We start from the raw sequence: 27,142 nt of genomic DNA on the forward strand, positions 1-27,142 counted from the left end.
AAGAGGAAAAGCTACGGACTGCAGCTTTAAAATCTTTATTCTTTTTCTTATGAAGTAATTCATTCTTAACGGAAATTATAACCTTTGTAACAATGCATACAATCCATGAAATATATGACCCTTAATCACTAGCAGGAACAACAACATCTGCATGAGGCCTTTATAAACATAGCAGCAATGACAAAAGAGTTCAGACAGGACTTCACTCTAGAGCCACTAAAAGTCAGTAAAGCACCTGTTTGATCCAACTGCCCAAAGTTAGAGTCAAGACGACGGAAATTGGGCATCACCAGCTTGTATTGATTTGTGGGAGACTGGAAGAGACACTAGTGACTAGCGGATGGAGGTCTACTGAAAAGCCTGAGTCAGACTTTGAAAGTGTCAGTGTTCTGAATTTGAGGATTATGGAATATTACATTAAGAGTATCTTCTAACAACAATCCCAACTTATTCCTATATTATGGAATATTACATAAAGAGAATCTTCTAACAACAACCCCAACTTCTTCATATACTGTACTATAATATACAAATGCAAAACAGAGTCATTTAATCTAGGATTCTGTCCACTTTGCCTTTCATTATGCACAACTAATTAAGAAACTACATGAATGCATGTTCAAGAAAAGATGTAAGGAACTACTTTTTGTAATAATCCATCACCTGAAGCCTTCCTACAAAACATCTAGGACAGTTAAACATGAATGAAAAAATGGAGACAGAAACGCATGGTTATTAACTGCCTCTGTAGGTCTTTGGTGATCATTAATAAACATAATTACACCAAACAAGGAAGTCCAATGGTGTAACATCAGCAACAGACAAAGACCCAATTTTATTATCAGGAGCCATTAATTACATCTAATGAAAGTAGATATAAGGATGGGGAAAACCTAAACCCTGTTTCCTTTGTTTTCTTCTCTTCCTAGCAAATCCTTTATTCGGCACAACATTTATTTACTCACTCACACATTCAGTCACAGATGTGACATTTTATTTTATGCCCTCAATTTAATATATAACAGTTGATAGCACTGGAAGTCTTTAGTCCTTAATGTCGTAAAAAGTCTTTAAATTATTAGCATTTCTAATATATATATTTATACTTAAAGTTCGTTCTGGTTCTTGATTCTGATTGGCTGAGAGCCTTTTTAGCCATGCCTACCAGTGTCACCACTTGCAGCATTTCGGATGATCAAACCACCTTCATTTTACAAATACTACCGTTATTGTATCATGGATTTCAGTTTTAAGAGTTTTTTTAGGCAAGAACGTAGTTATTTAGACTTCAAATATGCGACTTGCATATAACTATAGCGCATACTTTATAATTTGTTTAGACACTTTCATAGATGCGAGCTGCAGGCCGACAGCGGCCATTCAACACTCATGTACCCGCTGAGAACAGCTTTATCTCAGCCAGTCCTTCGGGAATTTGCAGCTGGCTCTTATGTAGATAGTGTTTAAACAAGGTATAATTTGCTGATATAGAGTGATATCGCACGGCTACTCATCTCATATTGCTTATATATATATATATAACAGTATATTAGCACAGTCTTCCTATTTTTCTTCATAAGATTCTTCATTTAAATGTTGGCGTAATACTAAATATATTTTTTTATTTTTTTATTTTTTATGATTTGTGTATGCCAACCTGACAAACAAAAACAAAACCCCAAAAAAGTCCAGGTGAGAGAAAAAAAAAGTTATGGTAATGCCAAAAGAATAGCATTAGCTTGCTGGGTTTTGGGAATAGCTAAAAAAGAATCCAGATCATCTGTAGTCGACACTCCAGCAGCACTACTCCACAGAGACCGTGACAAAGAGTGTAAAAAAGGCCAACTACTGTAATTGGTTTTAAAATGGTGGAATTCATTACCATTGTACTGCATGTTCAGAAATGCAAACAGGAAAGAAAAAACATTAACTGGAGGCTTGAACTGATCTGCTTAAATAAAAGCCATAGGGAGATGAAAGGCATAATTCAAGTGACAATTTTAGCAGCCTTAGCTCATTTATAACAGAAAGTCGAAAATCTTGCGAGTGTAATTGGCATATGATATCAGCTCTCTTTTCTACTCTTTTGTTCTACAGGCAGACTTGGATATAGTTAGAATGGCCAACATCCAAAAATAGATAGTACACCTGAAGTCTTTCCAGAGTAAAACAGGCACCAAGCAAAACACAAACAGGTGTAGGACATGAAAAGTCAATTTACAGCAATGCCCAAGTAACTAAAGTTATCTGTTCATCTTTGAAAACAGCATAGTAACAGCTCACCGAATGCTCTGTTTCATAACTGCCATTAGTTTTTTACCTAAATGGAGTGCAGAATAATGCCGGGCACACACTTAAAGGGTTAGTTCAAAAAAAGTCTGTCATTAATTACTCACCCTCATGTCGTTCCAAACCCGTAAGACCTCCGTTCATCTTCACAAATGAAGATAACAAATTAAGATATTTTTGATGAAATCTGAGAGCTTTCTGTCCCTCCATTGACAGCAACATCATTGCAACTTTCAAGACCCAGAAAGGTAGTAAAAACATTGTTAAAACAGTCTATGTAACTACAGTGGTTCAACCTTAATATTATGAAGCGACAAGAATATGTTTTGTGCGAGAAAAAAAAATGAAAATAAAAATTGTATTCAAAAATCTCTTCTCTTCCACGTCATTCACCTACGCTGTTGACGTAGTGTAAACAGTGAAGCGCTTCTGGGTTCTACGTCAGAACGTAGGCTCATTATTAGAACCCAGAAGTGCTGCACTGTTTACACTACGTCAACAGCGTAGGAGAATGTGGTCAGCACAAGTGGTCAATCTATTGGTCTGATTGGTGTGAGGGAAAATCTGTATTTGTATTAAGACTGTATATCTGTCCTGATTTGATTCAGGAGCATTTGGCAGAGTTACTCAAAGAAAGAAGCGATAGCATATGGCTAAGTTTAAAAATTAATGTGCAGTGTAAGAAAGAGCACCTGAAACAGGGAAAGGTGGAGGGGTAGCATATGTGGATGAGAGAGAATAAAACAAACACCTCTACCACTCGGAAATTGACTGACAAGGAAAAATTCACAAAATATATGCCAAGAGATGAGATGAAAACAGAAGAGACCTGCAAACAGTACAGTTAGACTTTGCATGAACATGTGTTACTTCAAGAAGAGCTAGTTAAATGGAATTAGTTTGACATTGTGTTGTCAGCACAATGTTTTATGACATGATGAGAGCAGAGGAGGCAGTATAAATTATTCAGATGTGATTGCATAAGCAGGATGTCGATGAGGGGCGAGGCAGCTCGAGCCACCAAACGTCCATCTCCAACACCAGGTCACTAGAAGGGGAAAAAACGGCAGCCTATCTACACCCATCAGCTTAGGAAATTAACGCGCAAAAAAAGTAAAATTATCAATCTAGCCAAAGTCCATCTGAATACTGTTGGTAGGTTTAACATTTAATTCCCCTCTTCAAAGACCAAACCTCTAACAAATGGCATTGTAGTTAAAAAAAAAAAAAACAGGTCTGAGAGAAACCCATTAGGTCAATTCCATGGCAACAATGTGTTTTGTTTTTTTCTCCATTTCTCACACACTAAAACTGCTGTGGAACTTAGATTTAAAGATACTTACTGCCATCTAGAGGTTGTTGGGATTTTCTCAAGGAATGTACTGCACAATCTCAGTCTCCTCCAATTTCTAGTCTCTCAGGCAATGGAGAGTTAATCATATGGATTTATACACATGCATAACAAGACAAACTGAAAACGTTCAAACGGCGAGTCCGTTATAAATACACTAAACAAAGCAAGAGGAAACAACCAGGAGAAGCTAACATTACAGGAACACAATCATGAACAAATAAAACTAAAACGCAGCCATTTTAAAGGGTCTATTTCTCCAGAGCCCCCTTGAGAAAAAAGTGCAAGGCAGACTAAACGGTTTGTGATCCATTCCTTGATCAAACCACGAATTGTTAGGCTTGGCCATTTGGGGAAGTGCTTAAGTGTGTTTGATGAGCAGATAATGACGGCTCACTGCTGAGCGTCCAAGGATGACGACCATAAAATGTGCAGCCACGAGACAAGCGCCACACCTTATTAGTGCTGTGATTTGCCAACGGGGCCACAGGGAGTCTCGGAGGGAGACGACGGGGTTTTAAGCGAGGGAAAATCTTATCAATGGAATCAACCAAGTAAAATGGTTGACTCCTCTTTGACTCCTACCCAATAAGCTAATGAGATAGCTTCTTATTAGTTCAAGGCTGAAATAAACGCAGAAAAATTAAATGATGAGGAAAGTCGTGAGCATTCAAATATATTGTTACCCGAGCACAGTTCCTGAGCTGTCTGCGTGTGATATTAAATAGGGATATTTCTGTGTTCATGGCTTTATGGTTAAAGTGAAATTATCTAGCACACTACCCTATTTTTAATAAAAGAGCTGTCCAGAAACCACAGAGCAAGTCCCAGACCTTAAACACCCGAAGTTAATGAAGAAACTTTGAGAAAGAAAAACAGACCACAATGCTCCTACTTTCATTAAGCCAAATAACGGCAGGACTCGTACAGCTAAAGTGATGACACTGATGTCTTCGGTAAGGCTGTAGTAAAAAATATGCTATGTGCTATAAATACATCACATCTAAGGCTGGAAAAAGGGCAAGAATGTGAGGTAACGGCATTGAAAGGTGGTCAAGGAGAGTGACGGGACAAGCCCTTACCAAATCTCCTGACCTCAAAACCGGAGCAAAGAGCAGTACGAAGGGAAGTAATAATATCTAGGTGGACGGAGAGACCGTGGAATTAAAAAAAGAAAGATAGACAGGACTTACGAATATTTTGCTCAAGTCACAGCGTGAACATCAAATTAGCTCCTCTCATACAGAAGTGGCGTACAATCACCAAAATGCTCGTTGCACACACACACACACACACACACAGACACACACACAAACAGAGCCCATCTCTTTTCCCTTTAATACGAGAACACCATGTCCACTCTTGGCTCCCTTTCATCTTCTCTTCATTATAATGAGATCCCACTCCCCTCTTTTGAAGGCTGGAGTGCTGATTGTTTGTTTCCCTTTGAAAAAAAGGCCACGTGGCATAATGCAGCAGCAGTCAGCCAGCAGAGAGACCTTTTCTGTCACCGGTGGGAGCTGGTATTGACATACGCCGCCAGTCTATCAGGTTACAATTCTTTACACACTTTCTAGACTGCGTGTCCTATATGACAGAACATTTGTCTTTCTGGTGTGGTCTGCCATGACTTACAAAAGACTTCTGAGAGCTAGTGTGCGATATAACAATGTACGAAGAGAGAGCGCACGTCAGGCTGTCTGACTGATGTTAGAAACAGCATTTATTAGTGTCGGCTATCCTGAAAAATGTAGGACTGCTTTATATTCAGGTTTGATAAGATAACTGCTACCTTAATTGTCTTGCCGTTTTCCATATGAAATCAACAAATCTAGACTCTGTCTGGGTCTATGAAATGCAAATAATTCCAGCCCAAGAAAGGACTGGAAATGGTATTAAAGGTAGATCGATGATGCAAGGTTGTGGTTGTACAAACAAGCACTGAAGCATCAGTCGAGACCCCACAGGAGATAAGGTTAGGTGTCGCAATGAATATTGCGCTAGTATCAATCTGATCTCAACCCGAAAAAACCTTAATATGCCTGAGCTTGGAGACGCAAAGAAAACTAAAACTCACAGTTCTCAGAGTTGATCACTGGGATACAGTGACAGGACCAACTCATTATCCCAGATCTGATCAGCTTCTGTGATGAACCAAGCAAAAGAGGCAGAAAAAAAAGACCTTCATATTGTGTGAGAATGTCTTCTATTATAACATGGCTCAAACATATAGGTGAATTACTAACATCTATGCTACATTTCTATTAACTCACATTAAAGGAATAGTCCAAGTTAAATACAAGTTAAGCTCTATCAACAGCATCTGTGGCATGTTAGTGTGACTCCTACCTCAGTTTCTTAGGTAAGAAAACCCTTTTCTAATCCATTGCTAAGTATTAAACTTCATAACTCATCCACACCATTTGTGCTACAGGCATAAATCATGCCTCAAAATTGAATAGCTCATTAAGAAGAGGTGTGCTATTACTTTTCTAAGAAATCAGACTTACAATTTTCACCTGAAGGAGAAGAAAAAAAAGAAAAAGAAAATCACAGACTTTCACAAAAGGAAGGACACAAAGGTATATCCACAGACTAGAATATTACTTAATATTAGGCTCTTGTCTAACTTGGGCTTTATTATGCAACCACCTAAAAACCACCCAGAAGCAACCACTTAGCAATGCATTAACTACCATTCAGAACACCTTAGCAAACACATAGCAAAACCCTGGCCATTCTCATTTCCTTAGAAAAAGATTTTAAAAAATTAAACTGGTACTAAAATTACTAAAGAATATTATTTAACAAAAAGTAAAACTACAAAAAAGAAATGTCAAAAACCCATAAAATTACTACAAATAAAAATAAAAACATTTAAATAATAAATAAATACATAATAAAAATCAACAGACAGAACCATCACGTAGAACAAGTGCAATTCCTTCAACCTAATTAAATTTATTCTATAAAAACGATGAACAGGAACAAAGGGGGGGAAAGGTTATTGGATTTATTTTTCCTTTAGGAAGTCTTTTAAAGCACCAAGGACATGCTCCCCATCAAATCATTTCATACTCCAGTACACAATTATCATTATTGGTCAAACTGAAACAAAGAGACCCTTTCAGACTGAGGCATAGGTAGGGATTAGCTGTCTTTGATTTTATTCAAACTTAGCTTAGTTTAAAAAGGGCCCTCTCCACAGACGCTTGCCAGTGCCAGCGAGGAGCAGAGCGAGTGAAAGAGGACGCACTGCACCCTCACTGCAGAAAAACCTTTAAACAGGCGTTTACAATGAGCTGTGCAGCTGTGGTATATGGAAAAGGAGTATGTTGGGTAAAAGTCTACCGATGAAACAAGTGGTGCACACGCACAAATGCCAAGGTTATTCATTACCCTGGGAATACAAATTCTGGAGTATATAGAAGCAAAGGGGAGACAAAAAAAGCAAGGGTAGGGAAGGTAATTGGAGAGGAAGAGAAGTCAGTCAAAATGTGAACTCTTCTGCCTCCAAATATTCAACAACAAAAGCCTGTATAGGATATAAATAGAAGAGCCTTTATACTATAAAGGCTCTTCTATTTATAAAGTTTATAGGATACTCAACATTACCCATAATGCAGTGCACAGCAAAGATAATAGAAAGAAGCATAAATTAAGAAATAATTAGTAGGCAAGTGATATAAAAACAAGAAGCTTTTTAGGACATTTTAGAGGCACTAAGGTAAATCATCAGCAGACATTGTAATTGAAAAACATCATTTGGAGGATACATTTCATTGTTTAGTGCATTCAGGTTTGGATTTAAGAGTTATGACGCCAGGTGTATTCAAATCACTTTGGTCGGAGCAAGATGATGATGTACCTTTTCCACAAAAATATTTTTTTAACTCAACTTCTACAAAATGATTAGGTGTGCATCAGGTGTGCATTTGATTTTTGTTTTTTAATTATTGAAGGTGTTGTATAAATTCAATTTTTATATATTATATCTTAATTGTACAATACTATTTATTGTATTACGTGGCCTAGCTATTTTTATTGTAAATGGGGGGGGGGGGGGGGTACATTCACTTCATCAAATTTACACAAAAAAGATGATATTGCGTCTGCCATTTTTTCTCACTGAAAAGGCCCCAACACTGAAAGATTTTTTAAAATAATATTTCCAACATGACTTGAATGCATCAGCATATAAGCATTTAAGCATCATATCAGACTGTACAAAAATCATGGATACTAATGGGCAAACTGTTGTTTTGTGCAAAATATTAATTAAAAAAATAAGGAATGGCCAAATGTCATATTTCTTCGCCATTGTTTTGCTCTTTTTCACATATGATTTTCAAGGACCTTTGGTTCCAAAGAGAGTATTTAAGTACTATACCCTTTAACATAACGAAAATATCCATGTCATTTCACCCAAGAAAGGGGCAGGAAAGTTCTTTGTCCCATGTGAAAAGAAGCTAAATCATTTCTAAAATACAAGCTTTGTCCATTATTTTCTCACCGACAATACCAGGGATTCTCAGAGAGCAGCTGCACTCTAACAGCCCTAGCAGACTCCTGTCCCTGAGGTCTCAGCGGCTCCTCTCTCTCTACCCACAACTCTGAGCATGTCGCCATGTTTCCGTGGAAACAGGCAGTCTCTCCTAACTGCTGGCCTGACTTTGTGATTACTGATCTCCTCCTGAGGACAGAGAAGCTTTGCAGGTCAAGTCATGTGACCTTAACAGGTAACAGTGGAACCAACTTCAGGACCAAACACGACTGGCTGTTGTGTGCTGTTGTGGGCTGTTGACGTGGTCTTCCAATCCCTCAAAGAGGGGTTCATCAATTCCACGCCGATAAAACGTGGGCATTTCGACAGACAATCTATCATTCTTAGCCTGGCAATCAAAGCAACAACATTCCTGATGAATCGGACACCGCGGAGGGGCGGCATGCACGGCGTACGCCCCCTAAGTTCACCATCCTCATCATCACCATCAAGCTGCGTTGATACAAACTGCTGAAGTGTATGTGACTCAGCAGCATGCGGACACGCTGACCAGCGAATTTGAGCCCTGCGAGAGATTGCTGGAGAGATTTCATCCCTGAGGGAGACGCGGCTCAGGCAGGACGGTCTACCTCCAAACCACATTGACAGCGTGAAAATCGCAATCTGCCCAGCAAGGGGGCATCATCTTGGTCGCACTGAACCTAGCTTCCACAATAAAACCCAATAAAGGTGGGATATTGGGAACGAGAAAAACAGAAACAAGGTGAATAAAAGAGCTGACAGCTTCCCTGCAAACCCTCACACTCCCCAATCCACAGGAAGTGCACAAAGAAGTCAGATGGAATGCCAGGAAGTACAGCAACCTCTGAACTGCGAAAAACTTCAAAAGGAATGGACTTGTTTGGGGTGCACACTGTCAGACAGTTCTTCAATAAAGCCGACCCCAAAGTAACTTTCCTGCTCTGCCCTGAGAAATGATGCAACATTCAAAACATACTTCCATGCTCATCAAATCAAGCAGGTTTTATTGCTGACAAGTTATAGAAATTTCACTCGACACAATTCTACGCCGAGCGGCATGAAAGCATTAAATGAACGGGCCATATCGCTGCAAATAAATGGGTCTATTGCGGCAGCTTATTGCTGTATTGTAAATAACATTTACCTGTGCTTCCTTATCTTCAAGCTTCCCCACGTACATCTACAGGCCATTCTCATAGCTCCAGCAACACAATAAAACAGCATTTTAAATGACAAGTGACACTTGCGGAGGCAATAACGGAGCCCCTCTAAATAAATAAAATAAAACAAATAACAAGCAGCCTCATATGGGCCATGCTACCGCACTACGTGAGAAATAGTAAAAGCCAGTCTGCAATTACCGCATTACGGAGCTGTGAAATGAGGAAACATTGCCATCTCCCAGACAGTATATATTTATAAAGATTATTACCATCATTTTTGAGAAAGTGGGGGCGCGGGGAGAAAATAAGTGACAATAACAACATGAGCAGCTATGAACATTTCAGAAACAATAGTGACATGCTGTAATGTTACTGGGACAAAGACATGGCTTTGCAAATGGGTTGTGCTGAACGTCCCACTGCAAAATGGAACGTATTTATAGGATGGGGTAGGGGGGTGCACTCAATATTTCTTTTCCACTGTTCAATCACAGAACGTGTGTGTGTGTGTGTGTGGGAAAATCTAATTAAGTGATACATTCTCAGTATGCTGTCTGGGGGGAAGAATGAACACAATGAAACCCATTTAGATACAGAACATTAGAATAAACAGATTAGATCACAGATTATGATTATTTGCCTAAAAACTATTGCTCATCCTTGGTGTTACAATATTTAAATGCTAATATGTGTTAGGCAGTGATCCATTTCAAAGAAAAACTGCTTAAACTAACAAAAAAAGGTTCTAGTTTATTCTTGGAGAGCACAATTGAGAAATCACTCATTTCCCAATGTGCAATTTACATGCAGGAATGGGGGGGGGGGGGGGGGGGGGTTGGGGGGCAAGTAGAACTTTCAAATTATAGCCTATAAACTACACTAATTCTGAGAATAAAATAAAAATCTAAAGCCATAGAAATTACTTTTCTAGATATTCTAGATAAAAAAGGAGGGAAGAGAGAGAAAGAGAAAGACAAAGACAGAGAAATATTGCACGATAACAAATCATAAGCGAATAAATAATTGTTCTACTTACCGCAACTTTGCTCCCAGTTATCTGCATGCAGCGGTCAGCGGAGGGAAGTTAATGTGCAAAAAGACACAAACAGCACAATCATTAGTAGGCCAGAATCTCTCCGGTACTATCCGGCTGAAGTATTAGAGCTTATACTTAAATCACTATCACACTGGCCCTCACTGCTACGCTGCTTAGTCAGCTGAGAATTACACACTTAACAAGGTGGAGAGAGAGGGTTTAGACGGACACTAAAGACAATGTCTGCCATTGTGATGACTGCTTGGAACTTAAGGATCATGATGAATTGATCTCCGATTGAGTTTTTAAAAGCATCTCTCTGTTTGCTCTTTGGTTTTGAAGACTGTGGAGAAATGAAAAGGCTGGTGAAATGATTGATGTGTGAAATTACGGATGTGAAAATGTCATGTTTTAAAGTAAATAAAAAACAAACTCTCTCTCAACAATCTTTTGTTTTCAATCCGCAAATCCTTACTTCAGGACAATCAAGCAGTTTCTATATTAAGGGCATTTTTGACAGTCAATACAAAAATCCAGAGTGGATTCGTCACTCAATGACATTCTGTATGAATCTAGTAGATTTTTACTAAATTAACCCCTACATGGTATTTTATTCATGAGCAGATGGCCTCCTAAAATGCCTCCATAGGCCAAAAATCAATCAAATGTCATTGGTAGTTTCTATCAAGTGTCAAATTATACATAGCTCAAAGCTCGATGAAGTCAGCATGTTTTTTTTTCTTGGCCAAGCCGTAATGACAATTACCAGGCTGAATATCTAGGGGAAGATTTACTTCTGGGAGCATAATTTGTTCTACAACCAAGAGATTTTACTGAACTGAGCACTATTCTCACTTCAATAATACAAAACTGGAGGAGGTAGTTTTTAAATCTGATCTGCTCTCTTTAACATAGATGTCCTTTGTTTTAACAAACTCCCACAATCCCATTTTTAGGTTAAGGTTTATGACTATAATAAAGTCAATTTGAACAGAGAAACCTTTTGATCAAGAGTGCCTCTTTCGAGTCCAATTTTGTGCATCTCTGGCAAATATGCTCAAACAAATCATTAAGGGTTTGGGTCTTGACCCTAAACGAAAAGTCACCTGCTTTTGCTTTCACCAGACATGCTGGGTGACTGCCAAGTATTGTTAGCACCATTTTGGCTTGGTTTGATGAATGTTGTATTTTTATTGCAGCCTGATCAAAAGAACAGAAATTATCTTGAAACCACATAAAGAACTGTCAGGGAGGAGCCTGAGGGGAAAAGCTGCTGCTAACATCAATTTACACAAATTTCACAAAATAACACCTCATTGTCACTTTACTGTGGTATTAATGCTGTCAATTCCTGAGGAGCATGAAGAGTAGAAAATAAAATGAAAACTTAAACCAGATAATGGTAATTGTTGTAATGCAGAATTAGGCAGTCATGTAATATGCTAATTATAAAGGAGCTCTATTATGAAGTAGCTCCTGTAAACAAACTTCAGAAGAAATGTCATCTTATCAAGGGATGGGTATTTATATCCTCGTTCCTGCTCTTCTCATGACCATCAAATGCTCCATGATAAAAAAATGTATTCATTTAATTATTTATTATTAGCTCCTGCATTCTAGACAGGATCATATCATCTTTCAGGAACTGTCATAAACTATTACAAGAACTTGTGCTGTAATTTAGTTACCATGTCTCTGTAATACCACAATATTGACAATGTTCATGTGAATATCATGGGTACAACATTGTTTCCTTTCCCCTCAAAGACCCCACCTAGAAAGTTTCTGTTCCTTAGATTAATCATTTTATTTAAGTGTGAAAAAGTAAAGCAAAGTCAAAGCTTTTCATGACACTGGCAGAGCAAGAGAGAAATGACTAGTTAAAGACATGCTTTGGCACTCATGAGGACAATGACACCTGTCAGAGACTGAAAAAGCGAGAAAGCATTTCATGAAAAGTTAATGGCCAAGGACGTCAGCAGAGCAGCAAGGCAACATTGGTTTTTACTGTATGTGGCTTACAGTTATGGTCAGGTTACATATTCCCTGCAAAATTAAGATGTTTAGCATTTAAAATCAAGGTAAAAGTAAGGTAAAAATCTTTTTTTTTTTAAATGACATTTTTATTGTAAAATATAAACATCTGTTGTGTCAAACAAAAAAAGCTTTTTTATTATTTAAAAAAGATTTCTTTTTTTGCGAGTAGTATGTATATACTTAAGAGAGCTGTATATTTAAATGTAAAGGTGCTTTCTCTTAATAAGACATTATAGTGGTGGTGGCAGTCATTTAAAAGCCTCATACTGAGACTCCCTGGAAAGTGTGGTGAGAGCTCTTAGCTGTGTATGCGGAAGGACTCAAGCGGGTGCCTCCAAGAAGAAAATGCTTGAATCGCAAATAAATAAATAAATAAACAAATAAATAAAAAACACATACAAAAGGACTTAAGAAATATAATAAATATGCAATTTATACACTGCTTTTCTTTGGCAAATAGCCGTTCAAAAATGTTCAGTGTGAACAAACAAAAAAAAGGTGTGACCATATAATATAATGAAAGCATGCATAAATGTGTTGCAAGGGAAAAGGTGTTGGCTGTAAATAATAAAAGGAACTGTGAACCATGGGAGCTGTAAGTTTCTGTCTTACAAGCAATAATATCTGAGCTATCAAAGAGGACAGACATCGCTGGTGTGAAACTTCTCTATTCTTCCGTCTTTCTTTTATTTCATCGTTCTGCCCTCCTGCCAGGCAAGAGCTGTGGGAGTCTGCCGCACACAGACAGACAGGCAGGCAGGCTGCGACAGGAGTGGATCGGATGGGTTTGTTTTCCCACTAATATTTGCTCTGTAAAGCTGTGTGCTGAAACACAATCTACTGTAGGCAGATCGGCACACTCGGGGAGATAGCAGCAGATTAAGTGGGATGGATGGACTCCACTATCCCTTCCTTTATTTAGACGGGTTTGGATTATTAATGCGGAGGTGTGCAGAGGCCGTCTCTGTGCGGTCTGCTCTTGGCCTCGCTCACCCCTACTAAATTACACCTGCAGCGGCTCAAGCGGAGACCACGGGCCTCCTCTACCGTCAGACCACCACTTAATTACTCCCACTCGCCAACCAAAGAGAGGACTTTGACCCAGTGCTAGACAGAGACAGACAGCACAGCAGAGACTTTCTCTGGACATGTGTCAGTGTGTGCATGTCAGCATTAGTCCAAGCAACTCACAACTCAAAAACACCCTTAGTAGCTATTCGACATACAAATAAAATGCATTCGAACAATGATTCCGAGAGTGAACAGAATGTGCCAGTTTTAGTTAAAAATTGGTCAAGTGAAAAAGACGCAATAAATTCCTGCCATCTCATGCTTTTAAGAGATGTACAATTTTAGAACATTGTTAAAGTGAACATTGTTCAACATGGAATCAAAATCGAGGGCATTTATGGCCAATGAAACTAGAAATTTGTACTACAGAAATTAATATAATTCAGGATATTTGCATGACTACAGGAATATGAATAACAATTCTCAAATTTAATTATTACAAATCTCTCAATCCTACAGTCTTTTTTTTCCCCTATTTCACTAGGAAACACATCACATAATAGAATTAAATGGACGAATATACCGCTTTTCCACTGTCGGGCCAAACCGTTCTCTTTGCTTAACCGTTCCATTACGTCACGATCCAGCACAGCCGGCATGGATATGGTTTTATTTTCCACTGTGCATAACGGAGATCTTTGAAATGCAATAGAAATGTGTCAGGTGTTGCCTCGGTAACAGAACGGTTTACTGATGAGATATAAATAGCGACTGCAATATGGAGGATGATCAGATATTTTTTTTATTTTTTTATTTATTTATTTTAAATAAGTCTCTCAAATAGAACGTTTAGCCAGCTACAGTGAAACTGTTAGCCAGGCAACAGACAAGTGACCAATCCTGAATGGCGACGTCACTATACGCATTCTACCAGCCTTCGGTTAGCTATTAGTGCTGAGAATTGACCCATCGCTAAGCCACGCCCGAAAACCGCCACTGGCCAATCGTGTCTTTGCAACCATAACTAGGCGTGGGAGGTCTGGCAAGCTTTCGAGCGAGGGAAACATGCCAAAGCGTTGAGCATATGGATTGTGCAAATCTGATACCCGGTATCCTAAAAGTTTCGACGTGGAGTGGAATTTTTTTCCTTCCCGAAAATCTAAAGCCAAGGGGAGAAATGATGTGCGTGGATCAAGCAGTGTGGGAGACCCCATTCACAACTACATGTCGACAGGATTATCAAAAACACTTTAAAATATATTTCAGCATTTTGTTAATCGACGGCCTACTACACCTAACTGAGTAACTTTAACCCAATCCGATCACGGCTCTACCGGTGTTAGTGTTATTCCACAAGATGTATGGATAAGCTGTTTGATTTATTATTATTAGATTATTTTCACATTTCACTAACCCTGCTGTGCACGAACATTGTTCCTCAATTTGTGTGTTTCCCATTTGGACGGTCAGTGTATGAGATGGCTGCTGCTTGCGCTGGGACTAACAGGCTTTAGCTTCAATTTTTATGAAATTATTCTCTAATCGGTTGCATATTATGTCGTGGATATATCCCTTGAATGCATACTGCTGTCCCTTTTGTCTTCATCTCTCAGATATTTCACGTTCGCCAAAATAATTATCTAATAATTACTAATTATCTCAATGGGAAAGTCTGACACCGGTGAATACACACTGTAATAGACGTGCCAGGCACGAAAGCTTGTCAGGCATAGCAACAGTAACAAGGGAAGGCGGGGCTTAGCGAAGGGTCAATTCCGAGCTGAGAACGGTTTGTAATCGTGCTGTGCCGAACCAGGCTCAAGTGGAAACATAACTGGAAAGGTTCCTTAACGTTCTTAGAACCGTTCGACCTGACGGTGGAAAAGAGGCTTTATTCTGTTTCATGTTGACTTTAATAGTTAATCAGCAGAAAGGACACATAAACGCTTTTTGACTAATAGGAAATAGGTTTATATCCATAAACGACAAGGGCACTTTAAAAAAAAGATTTTTTAAGACTTTTTAAAATAATTTTTCCAGTGGCTTAATTAAGTTACATTAATTGTGTCATATAATTCAACAATATATTAAATTAAAAAAAACAGCAGTATAATTTGTACAAGGCTGAATATTTGCGCTACTCCCACATAATCAGCAGTATGCAGATATGGTATGCAGCTTGGTTAGTAGCTTGAGCTGAATGGGCCAATCCCAATTTTTCCCCTTACCCCTTCCCCTCTGTTTTGCACGTGAACGGGTAGGGCTGTCCCGATTCTCTTTTGGTTGGAGGGGGAGGGCTAAGGGGAAGGGCCAGATACCCCTTCAAACGAAGATTCTTTCGGGACCACACTTCAAACGAAGGGGTGTGAAAAGTGTCACTGCATACAACGGCTACAGATGCAAAATGGCTGCCCAAGCAAAAAACAAGACCCATAAATGTACGAATTTTGGGCTTTAATAAGTATTTTAACAACAAATAATGATTTGCTTTATGTTACATTCAATCTTGTGTTCATATTTACGGTCAGTTTCTTCAAAGAAACGTTTGTAAAAAAAAAATCGCCAAAATCGCTATAGTTTGCTAACGATAGTCCCGCAACATATTTACATGTCTGATAACTGGTGAATGTAATCACGGAAGGGAATTGGCTTATATTTTACCGTACATCTGCTATGAACGCATTGTTTTCTTGTGGTTATATGTTAACATGATATAAACGAACAGTGCTTACAGTTTTGTGCTTTTTGCAACATGATCAGATCAACCAGTCTGACAGCGAGCAACGTTTCTTTAAGTCCAAATAAGTCAATTTTGCAGCCATCATATATAACGTTACCATAAACTGATCCACCAGCAAACTTACGTCACAAGACAAATGCAAAAAAATAACTGTGACCCACGCAACTGAGATGACTGCAGCTGTCGACGGCATCTTGGAAGTTTGTGATAAACATCGGCGCATCTCCTGTGACGTAGGCGCTACGACGTATAATGGCGTGTAACGGTGTAGTAGTGGTGTCCCATTTCTTAGGGGAATATTTTCACCCCTACGCCTTGCCACTCTGTTTCAAGGGTCAAGGGGAAGGCGAAGGGTTAGGGGTAGGGGTAGACGAAGGGCAAAGGGGTAGAATTGGGATTGGGCCTAAAAGAGGAGGAGTAGGAGGAGATCTCTGGGTGCTAAAGTTGAGCATTACAGGGAAAAGTCTGTTGTGCCTGTGTTAAACATCTCTTATCACATAAAAGCACATCTCTTCCCTAGAATGGAGAGCACACGTTCCCAACCTCCTCCTTGCTTGTCAGAGCGATGTGTTCAGCCTCCACAATGACATGCTGCTGGTGAGTGCCTCTGGTGGTGCTGAGGTGGCTACAGGGGTACACAGAGAGAGGAACCCCCGCCACCCTTCCTACTTTGAGACAACAATACTAATATGTGTGGCTCACTGCTGCAGAATTCAATCATCTCAGATTATCATCATTATTAATAATGCTGGTTAATTATCATGGCCGGGAGGAAAGCTAATGAAAACGGACGCTGAAGGCCAGCCAGAGGAGCTGCCCACAGAGCGGGTGAGGGGAACATTGGTGTTTACGTGGAGTCTAACCTCGGCAAGACCTACTTCATAAAGGGAATGAAGAGTATTCGCCCCAAAAGCCTTGGATTACCCCGCGAGGCCGTGGCGTTCCAGCCTTTATTCATCTACGGTGATGAAAGAGGCATGTTTCAGCTTACCGAGCAGAGACAGTGATGCGTACCAAATTCTAATGAAAACTTGATCCCCGGCAATATGAAGCTTTTGGAAAGTGCAATACAACAAAAGGAGCCTGATAAGCACCCAGGGAAAAAAAAGGTGAGGGGAAAAATACAAAATAAATAAATCAGAATAAATAATAAATAAAAGAGCTAAAGGAGGCGGCAATCAAAGATTTGGGGCTTTAGCAAGAGAAGCAGAAAGCAGATCAGGTTAAGCTCATTATTCCGTAGTGTCTCGTCATGTGGTTCATCCCCACTCTCTCCTCTGTCTGTTTCTCTCTCTTTCTAAGACCGACCGCCCCAGTGTCGTGGTGCACTTACAGATTTTGCCGTGGCAGAAATGTACTGGACCACCATTTCCCGTTTGGTGCTCAGGTCCTTTCCTCGCAGAGGGGCCTTACGCTCTTCATTCAGGTTCATGTCCTCCTGTAGACACACAAAAAAAAAAAAAATATATATATATATATATATATATATATTATAATACACTTTAAATATATTAAATTAATAAATAAAAAACATAAATGTAATCTATTTTAAAATCATTCAAATCTGCTATTTGTTCTAACAGCACATTCATGATAACACTAAGGACACTGTCCTGTAGAAACAAGGTTAGAGTGAGTCATTACGCCTTGATATATGTTTATCAATTCCATGACAAGTCAAGGAGATGTCGTATGTGCAACAAAGAGCCTTTCTCCTGAGATACACCCATGATGCATTTCTATGGAGCCATGCTGCCCTCTGGTGAAGGGAAAAGGGACTGTGTTCTTTGCTTTCAAATGAGACCCATGAATGTGTGGGTATCCGCAAAGAAGAAAAAAATGACAGACAAATGAAAATACTCAAGGAGGAAAGGGGGGGTTGTTGATTTCGAAGCTACTTATTTATTTTAATTGAATGTAAAATTTTGAAAGAAAGAAAGAAAGAACGAAAGAACGAAAGAGAGAGAGAAAGAGAGAGAGAGAGAGAGAGAGAGAGAGAGAGAGAGAGAGAGAGAGAGAGAGAGAGAGAGAGAGAGAGAGAGAGAGAGAGATGCCAATTTTGAAAACTGTGACTCTTGGTGTTTTTACCACATGTTCCTAAAAGCACATGCGTTGAATTAGTGATAAAGTGAAGGAGATCTTTTCAAAGAGGAACATTTCAACAGTTTTACATCAAACCACTGTCTCTCTCCTTTCCCCTCACGTAAAACAAGGCCTTTAATGAATGAGTGAGCCCTGTTGATGTGGCATCTTAATTGGCTCCTTAATCCAGTTCCCGCTCTTCAGCATGATTTACCCATCGTGATTAATTATGTCCTCAAAGCTTGGAATTATTAAATCAAAGGCCAGGGTTGGCATATCTGAATCATTTTACAGAAGCAGTCGGATCCACTAATGCAAAGGTATAAATAAGTACCTTTTTTTACTCTTCAGCTGCAATGTGAGACCAGTTCCATTCATACTCTTAACTTGAAGCTCTATTAAACTCAGTGCTCAGAAAACTTCATAAAGTCATCCACAGGAACAATGCAGTTACCAATACAGACCATTAAAACTAAAAGTACACAGTGTGCACAGAATGCGAGACTGATCAACCAAGGGCACCGAGAAGGGGTTCCAGAAAAAATGGAAATTAGTAGATTTGTCTCTCACTTTAAATTGTTGTGGAGAGTGGCCAAGTTTCCTGGAGGAACAAAGGCATAATTTTGCATGTTTGATCTTAGTCAATTGGGTTATTTTGCAGTGGGATTCTGAGGATTTCTCCCAAAATCGAAGCAATCCGCTTAGGAATGTAAGGACAGCCGGAAGAACACTTATTAAAGTGCCATATATCAAAATAGGCCAAATATACTTTTGAGGATCCAGCGAAGTTCAAGGAGAAGCTATTTCTCCTTCAATCTGGAAGAAAGGGAAAAAGGATTGACACAATTATGCTGCCACTGATATTTAAGTTCATCTGGCCACATTTACTAAATAACTAAAGTACACACAGTAGTCACCCAAGACTACTACACGTTGAAGAAGAACGCTGGCAGAGTATAGTTTGGAGAGAGAGGATGTAGAGTAGTTAGGGGGTGATTGCATCTGCAGGGGGAACGATCTGACCTCATCAATCCCAGAGTCCTTCTTCAGACTAGGCGCCTCTCTCTCTGTCTTAATGTTAATGGTGCTGGAGGAATAGCAGTGGTTGACTGAATGATGATGCAAACCGGAGGAGCTGGTATGTCACATCCTGCCAGTGCTGTTTCTCAGCAGGAGAGGCGCGTTAAGAGCCCTCACCCGTGTCTTAACATGCCGTCACCCGGCTCATGAAAGGATTTACCGCTGTGCATTTTTATCAGGCCTTGGGTCCAGCTGCGTGCATGCACGCACAATAGCAAGGAAGGGCAACAGTGGCTCTATCTCTCGTTGTGCACACATTAAGGCGAGCATATCATATGCTTAGTGCCATGGCCACTAACCCTGTTCATCAAAGGGCTGGGGCTTTAATTTGTCGAAGAGCTCCTCTGTTTACAAGAGCCCTTTGATGACCGACCACATTAGTATACCCTTATTTTTCTTCCACGAGTTAGCACTGCACTGCAATCTCAGAGAGATCTGGGGGGGTATTTATTTGCATTTGGTCAATACTTTCAAGTTTATATATTGAATAACCCCAAATTTAACTTGAACACTGATGATGTGAATCGATATCTGTGTGTGCCTTGAGTATGAAGGAGGGAAACGTGAGTATGAAAGATCTCCCACAGTTTCATATATTAGATTGGATGTGCTTTTGTTTTGTGGCTCATGAATCTTTCCTATATGGAGACCAACAGACCAGCTGATCTATATTCTCAATGACAATGGCAGCAGAACATTTTTCCCTCAATTGCTTTGCTATGATTATTATGCCTTCAATACAAAAAGCCAATTCCATTCTGTGCAACATGTTTTAGGCATGTACACCTGCCTGGCTTGTCAAGCAGCAAATTGAAGCCTAGGTTTAATGTTCCACTATCTGGAGAACAAAAAAAGCAATTGAGAGGTTATGTGAGTGATAGGCAGTTACTAAAGCAATGAGGAAATATGGAGATCCAAAAATATCTGACGGGTGAAAGATTGGCACAAACATTTGAAACAAGTGAACAAATCCAACTGATTATAGCCCACCATGTCAGAGAATGCAAGACGATTACAGTGAATGTGCTGCATGACTACGTTCTACATATGACCAGGCCACCTGGTCACTTCCACAATACTTTTGTAAAAAGGAGGAAGACAGACATAGGCCTTACATGTTAAAGCTCTAAGAAAGACACCCTATCCTCCTAAGTTCAATAACATCAATGGAAAATTAAGAGTGAATGCAAAATTGGACAGTTGGTACTGCTGTCACATTAAAATAATTGTACTCACTCTGCAAGTCCACGAATTGATTCCCTCTAGACCACAATTCAGATATAAATACCATGTTTGATGTCAACTATGTTTGGCCCCAAGAAACAATAGAACTCATGTTTGATGTCCAGCCTGATGCAATGTGTTAAAATGTGAAATATTGCATTTGAAAGCTACAGCACAGAACAAGATTTTTTTTTAACAATGACCTTAATTTAGTCTGTTTATTACTTTAAAAAGGGCAAAAAAAAAACTTATTTTTATTATTAAAACATTACTTGAAATTACAAAAAAAAAGTATTAATTTTCTGTACCACAAAGAAAGAAAAAACTACAGTATACACGTGTGTACAAAAGTTTAATATATTTTTTAGTTTAAAACTTTTATTCAGCAAGAAAGCATTTCATGCGATTGATCAAGTGACCAAAAATATTACATTTTCAAAAAAAAAAATTTATTTCAAATAAAAGCTGTTCTTTTAAACTTTCTATATAAATCAAAGGAATCCTGAAAAATGTATCTAAGCTGCACAACTGTTTTCAACATTGATAAGAAGAAATGTTACTTGAGCTTTGAAGCTTTGCCATCACAGGAACAGATTACATTTTAAAATAAATTAAAAAATATATATTTTAATTCGTAATCATATTCCACAATATTACTGTTTTTATTATATTTTTGACCAAATAAATCCGGCCTTGTTGAGCATTAAAGACGTGATACCGTACGGAAGTTTATTTTTTGTTACATTCACCACTACTAAATGTTTACAAAAAAGTCACATTATCAATTATTAAAATAGGCAAATCAAGTATCTGTAATTTAACTCTGATTGTCTCTGTTATACCAACTAGAAAGCAAAAATAGCAATGGAATGCCACTGCAGGCATCACACAGAACAAAACTGAGCTGTTGGTCACCATCAGTCTATGATCACCATACACCAGGGGTCTCCAACACGTCGCTCGCGAGCTACCGGTAGCTCGTGGCCTGATTGTTGGTAGCTCGCCAAGGGGCCGTTCACATATCACGTCTTTTGCACGATCAAGTTCGTTATTTCAAATATAGGCGCGTGGCAATCGCACTCATAATTGAAGCGACGCTTTTTTTTTTTTTCCTGGCGCGGCGAGATGAAAATATCTCAACTCAGATCATGTGACAAGAACCAACCAATGAGCTTTACCCTTTCCCTAACAACATTGAAAGCTTAGTCAACATGAAGGATGGGGGTGCACCACAGTCTATGGGGTGCACTCAAACACTACGGGGGTTTTTCTCTTCTCCGTAAATAAATCTTTTAGCAGAGCCTAGGTACAGCAAGCGTTTTTCGGCGGTGGAAATCCATTACCTACTAAAAATTCTTTGTCTTTGTGGAGAGCGCAGTGCATAGTTGCATAGCAGCGACAGACGTCCCGGGAAAATTGGACCGAATTTTACTATTAATAATAAAAGATAAGCTAATGTGCATTGTAAATGTCAGTAATTTATCTTTGACTCATTCTTTTTATAAAAATGATTTAAAGGCTGAAATATGTGAGGTTTATCTTTTTATAAAACATATTTTGTCAACTTTATTTTAACTTGTATGTTAGTAGATAACATGTTGCAAGACAAAAATCTGGCCATCATTTTTAATGTTATTTTTAATGTTTATGTAAACAAAAAGTGCATATTGATGCTAATTTTATTTGCTGGTTTTCGCCATAAAACTTGTTGAATTGATTTTATTGTGTAGTATTATTACTTTTTGAACAGGATTCTGAGATAACCGTGATCATTTTGGTCAATATAATCATGAAATTAAATTTTCATACCATTTCCTCTCTAGTTATGATGATGCAATATAAACTATAATTATGTGTTTTTACAGTATATTATGCAAAGTACAATTTTCTATAAAAAAAATAATCTCTTATTCTAGGGCTGCACAATTAATCGAATTTCTAATTACGATTACGGATGCCACGATTACGTAATCGTTCAAAGCCGCGATTACAAAAGAAAATCCACTCTGCGTGTGTGTGTGTTTAGAGCATAATTATGTTATGAGAGACGAATCACGACTACTTCAGAAAACCCAGCACAATATGACATACCAGGCAGTGACATAAGTGTACGCTGAAATAAAAAGACTATCACCTCAGAAAAACGGACTTTACTGTCCTGTCCCGTTATACTGTGCTCGTAGCGCGCACTCTTCAATTGCACGCGCAAATGCGGCGGCGCCCTGTGTATCGCTTCACTGTATAAAGTGCAAAAGAAACTACAAGCATGCAACATCGTTACGATGTAAATTAGTAAGTCACGAAATAAAATTAAAATACCAATAAATCACGTGTTAGCTGAGAAGGATTTGCATGCAGGTATGATTTTCATTCTATTCACCAGGAGCAGTTTCATTAACAGTTCTTGTTAGTATACTGTGTATTCACCATGGTAACTGTCGTTTCCATAACCCCAAAATGTCACTTTATTTTCACTTTGTGTTATTTTTTATATTTTTAAATGACTGTGGTGGCTCATATCAACATTGTATTAACAAAAACTAGTTTGGGACTGCTATTCAATTGCTTTAGCATAGTCCTAATGTTTATCTATTAGTAGTCTTTACTATTAGTTATTCTTACAATTGATGGGTATGTTAAATAAAGGGGGACAGTACTTGTGTGTGTGTTAACAATTTTTGTGTAAACATGTATTATAACACGCCTATAGATATATATTCAATGTAAATTGTGATAATCGTAATTAATAATTGCAATTACAACTTCAAGGTAATAATCGGCAATTATGATTTTTGTCATAACTCTTGCAGCTCTATCTGATTCTGTTATTTTCTCTGACATATAAGGGTGACATATATAGGCCTACAAAAACTCGTTTAGTTGTTAATATGAGAGTTATGAGACATTATTTAAGCGATTTAAGTATTGTATTACATGAGTAGCTCTCGGCCACTTTCATTTTTAAAAAGTAGCTCTGAAAAAATGAAAAAGTTTGGAGATCCCTGCCATATACATTAAGCAGTCAATTTCCCCACATAAATGCTGCATCTTTTGAAAAATCAAAGAATTTTGGAGGTGGGGAGTCCAGTTTTGCCTTTTGAAGCAAGTACAGGTCAATTATCAATGTGGTGTCTACCTAACGAGGTGTACAACTCACTTCCGAGCCTAGAAGGCAGTTTAGAGCACATAAATGAACACTGAAAAGCAGTTCTGCTCAGGTGCTGCAAAATTGGCAGAGTTTCCCATGTACAGACAATAAATCCACAGAAACAGTCAAAGAATAAAAAAGCATCAAAGACAGAATCTGCTGTGACAGCCACAGGTTGGGGAGAGCTCTAACCCTGCCACCCCCCAAAAAACCTCATACAACGCATTCATTTTTCATGTCTGGGAAATAATCCTTCCATTGCACTGCCGCCAGATTTTGTTATTTGAGTTGTCTTGGCCAAAACAAGCGCAAGTTCAATTGAGGCCTGTGTATGCAGCAGCCCTGTCGGTTTTGGTGTCTTGGGGACTGTGTGACTGTACAGATAAACAGAGCGGGAACTTCACAGATAGGGTGAAGACTGCATTCAGTCCTCACCATGAGCTAAAGGTGAAATATGTAAGTATTTTGTAATAAAATATCAAAAAATCACTTGCACAGTGTGATATATTTCCTGCAGTTGTGTACTTACAATATCCCAAAAGTTCCCGAAGATTTTTTATTAAAGAGAAATTCTAATTTTAAATAATGGCTCGTCCCAGACTCCGTTCACTTGTCCCCTGTCATTGACGTAATATCCGTGACAAACTTCGACTTGACAAAGCTCTTGCATGTACTTTATTAAACATGTGAGCAAATGTACATAAAACTAATCAATGTTATATAGTTCATATAGTTTATAGTCTCTTATTAGCAATCATGCCCGGTTACATACCATAGTCAATGTATAAAAACATCAATGTATTCACTCTTCCATACACATTATTCAGGGGTGATAGTAGAAAAAAATTCTGAGCCTGAACTTTTTTCCCTGGGACAGATGCGTAAGGGCGAGTTTATCCTCCCCTAATTTCTGACACAAAGTGATGAGCGATTGTTCTTCTAGTCTTCTTATATTGTTGTCATATATTTTTGTCATTATTTTTTGAGAATGCAAGACACACACACAAACACATGCCTATCTTCATAATTCTTGACTTCTAAAGTTTTTTGAATTCGACCCAAATCCTAGGGGATTCTAGGGGTTTCTTAATTTTAGACTAGTTGACCAGCACACATTATTTTGCAATGCAATATTAATCATGAAAAAAATACATTGCAGTGCAGGTCAACTAGTCTAAAATTAAGAAACCCCTAGAAAACAGTAAAAAAAACATTTGTACATTTAAGATAGTTCTACTTAATTTTTTATTCCAATATCCAAATATGATAGCCTACTTGATAAAAAGGAAAGAAAAAAGGGCTTTTATTTGTGCCGTGCTGTCTTTGCATTTGAACATTGCACATTTAAACAGGACAAGCATTAGCTGAATAAACGTTAGCCAATACAAACATACTTATAGAAAATAGTTGACAATGAATAGACAGGAGTCCTGTCACAGGACAAATAATAGCAAAACGAATCACTTATTCCAAAAAGAATATCAAGTAGCCTATATGTTAGAAGAATCTGACATAGGGCTGTGTTAATAGTAAAACGTCCGTTATTTAACGAATTTTAAAAACACCGGATGGATAATAAAAAATGCTTTCTGGCATTTTGACAGGAAATAAAAATCACAACCAAGAACAAAACAGTTCGTCAATTTTCATTTTACAATTATCATCTCTCTCTGTGCGCGCGGTCTGTGTTTGTGTGAGAGAGAGAGAGAGAGAGAGAGAGAGAGAGAGAGAGAGAGAGAGAGAGAGAGAGAGAGAGAGAGAGAGAGAGAGAAAGAGAGAGAGAGATGAGAGAGAGAGAGAGAGAGAGAGAGAGAGAGAGAGAGAGAGAGAGAGAGTGTATGAGAGAGAGAGAGAGAGAGAGAGAGAGAGAGAGAGAGAGAGAGAGAGAGAGAGAGAGAGAGAAGAGAGAGAAAGAGAGAGAGAGAGAGAGATGAGAGAGAGAGAGAGAGAGAGAGAGAGAGAGAGAGAGAGAGAGAGAGCGCAGCACTGATACAACGGTTTCTTATCCACAAGTAACGCGCTAGTTTTCATACAAAATTATTATGTAACATAATTAGGTACTTTAGTTATTATAACACAATAACGTTACACATGCAGGCTACGTTTCTCAACACTGAGAATGAATAAATAAACACCTGTTTGCAGACTCGCGCTTATCAGTAAATTAATCCACAAATCACAGCACTTTCATAATCAGTAAGCCATAGCGATTTTAATTTTATTTAGATTTATTGTTCATCAATACTTAAGCTTTTTATAATTTGCATGGCTGTATGATGTCTTCATCTTATCTGAGTGACATGAATGACGGAGTATTTTAAGATAACCCATGCGATTGTGATCACTCCGTGTGATAATAGAATCCAGATTAAGTTAACTCAATACAATACTTCAACTTTCCACATCCACCCCAGCCCGTTTACCGAGTAAAGCCCGTTTACCAAGAAGTACCCGTTTACCGAGAAGTACCCGTTTCAGGAGTCAGAAGTACCGTGACTACTGTAGCCTAATGTCCTCGCTCATGAACTCAGTCAGAGGCGGCCGCGGGAGTGGAAGCGGGATCGAGCGGACTTCTTTATTGCTGTCGATTTTCAGTCTCTTTTTAATGATAGGCCTTATGCATCTTTTAATCATACCCGCTTGCTATTTGGGGAATGAACCCAGCGCTATGATTGGTCGAACTCCGCTTCTTTTGCTGTTGCTTCTTTTTTCTTTTTTTTTTCCTCGCAGACACATCTGTACGCCGGAAATCCGGCGTGGTGCCGGAGCGATATCAGGCCTGCATTATTAGATCCATCAGCTTGACGACAAGTTCCATAATTCCGCTGGAATTATGAGTCATCACAACATACACCTTTGTTATTGTAAGAGGTTAGCGACCCCAAGCGATATTGTAGCTTTAAACAAAACTGTTTAGACAATAATGTGCTGTTTCCCCCTCTCCGTAACAGTAGCTTGTTCTATCCTATGTAGCAGATGCTCTATTGACAGCTGTCAACATATCACACTTCATGACAGAATTAGCAAGAAGAGTCATGCATATAAAAGCATGGTAGCTAATGTATATTCACTCCCAGAGGGCAAAATGAACAAGTGTCAAGCCATGCCAACGCTCAGTTAATGCATCCTGTCGGCAGAGAGTGCAAACATCTCAAGTCCCATTCTCCACTCGCGATTGACAGCAGAAGAGAGATGAAGAAAGATAAGGTGTCTTTGACGATCCATGAATCATAAATGTGGCTACTACAGAAACAATTGAGGAAACAAATGGCTACGCTGAGTCACCACAGATTTTTGATTTCAATTCCATTTAGGAAACAGACCATTATACAAAAGACTTAAAATAAGTACACTTTAGCACACTTTTTAAAAGACTACTTATTACAATTAACACAACTGCATGTAAACTAAAGTTTAGCTAATTGCATTTATATAAATTTAGAGTTATTTTTTGAA

At 38.6% G+C, this 27,142-nt stretch overlaps 1 protein-coding gene across 24 annotated transcripts in view; it reads right to left on the reverse strand.

Moving 5' to 3' along the window:
* The window catches only part of diaph2 (diaphanous-related formin 2), a 474,147-nt gene that overhangs the window by 409,499 nt on the left and 37,506 nt on the right, over positions 1-27,142 (reverse strand). For 14 of the 24 annotated variants that reach the window (XM_077247876.1, XM_077247896.1, XM_077247892.1 and 11 more), the window contains 2 exons: positions 17,486-17,590; positions 10,365-10,385 (listed from right to left, as the gene is read on the reverse strand). In XM_077247876.1, the coding sequence (XP_077103991.1) occupies positions 10,365-10,385; positions 17,486-17,590 (126 nt within the window). The remainder of the gene's footprint in view (positions 1-10,364; positions 10,386-17,485; positions 17,591-27,142) is intronic. The other 10 variants (XM_077247898.1, XM_077247888.1, XM_077247894.1 and 7 more) reach the window with 1 other exon arrangement.

This window comes from Siphateles boraxobius, unplaced genomic scaffold (assembly GCF_051911475.1).
Source record: "Siphateles boraxobius isolate OS27281-9 unplaced genomic scaffold, OSU_SipBor_1 3, whole genome shotgun sequence".
Classification (NCBI taxonomy): domain Eukaryota; kingdom Metazoa; phylum Chordata; class Actinopteri; order Cypriniformes; family Leuciscidae; genus Siphateles; species Siphateles boraxobius.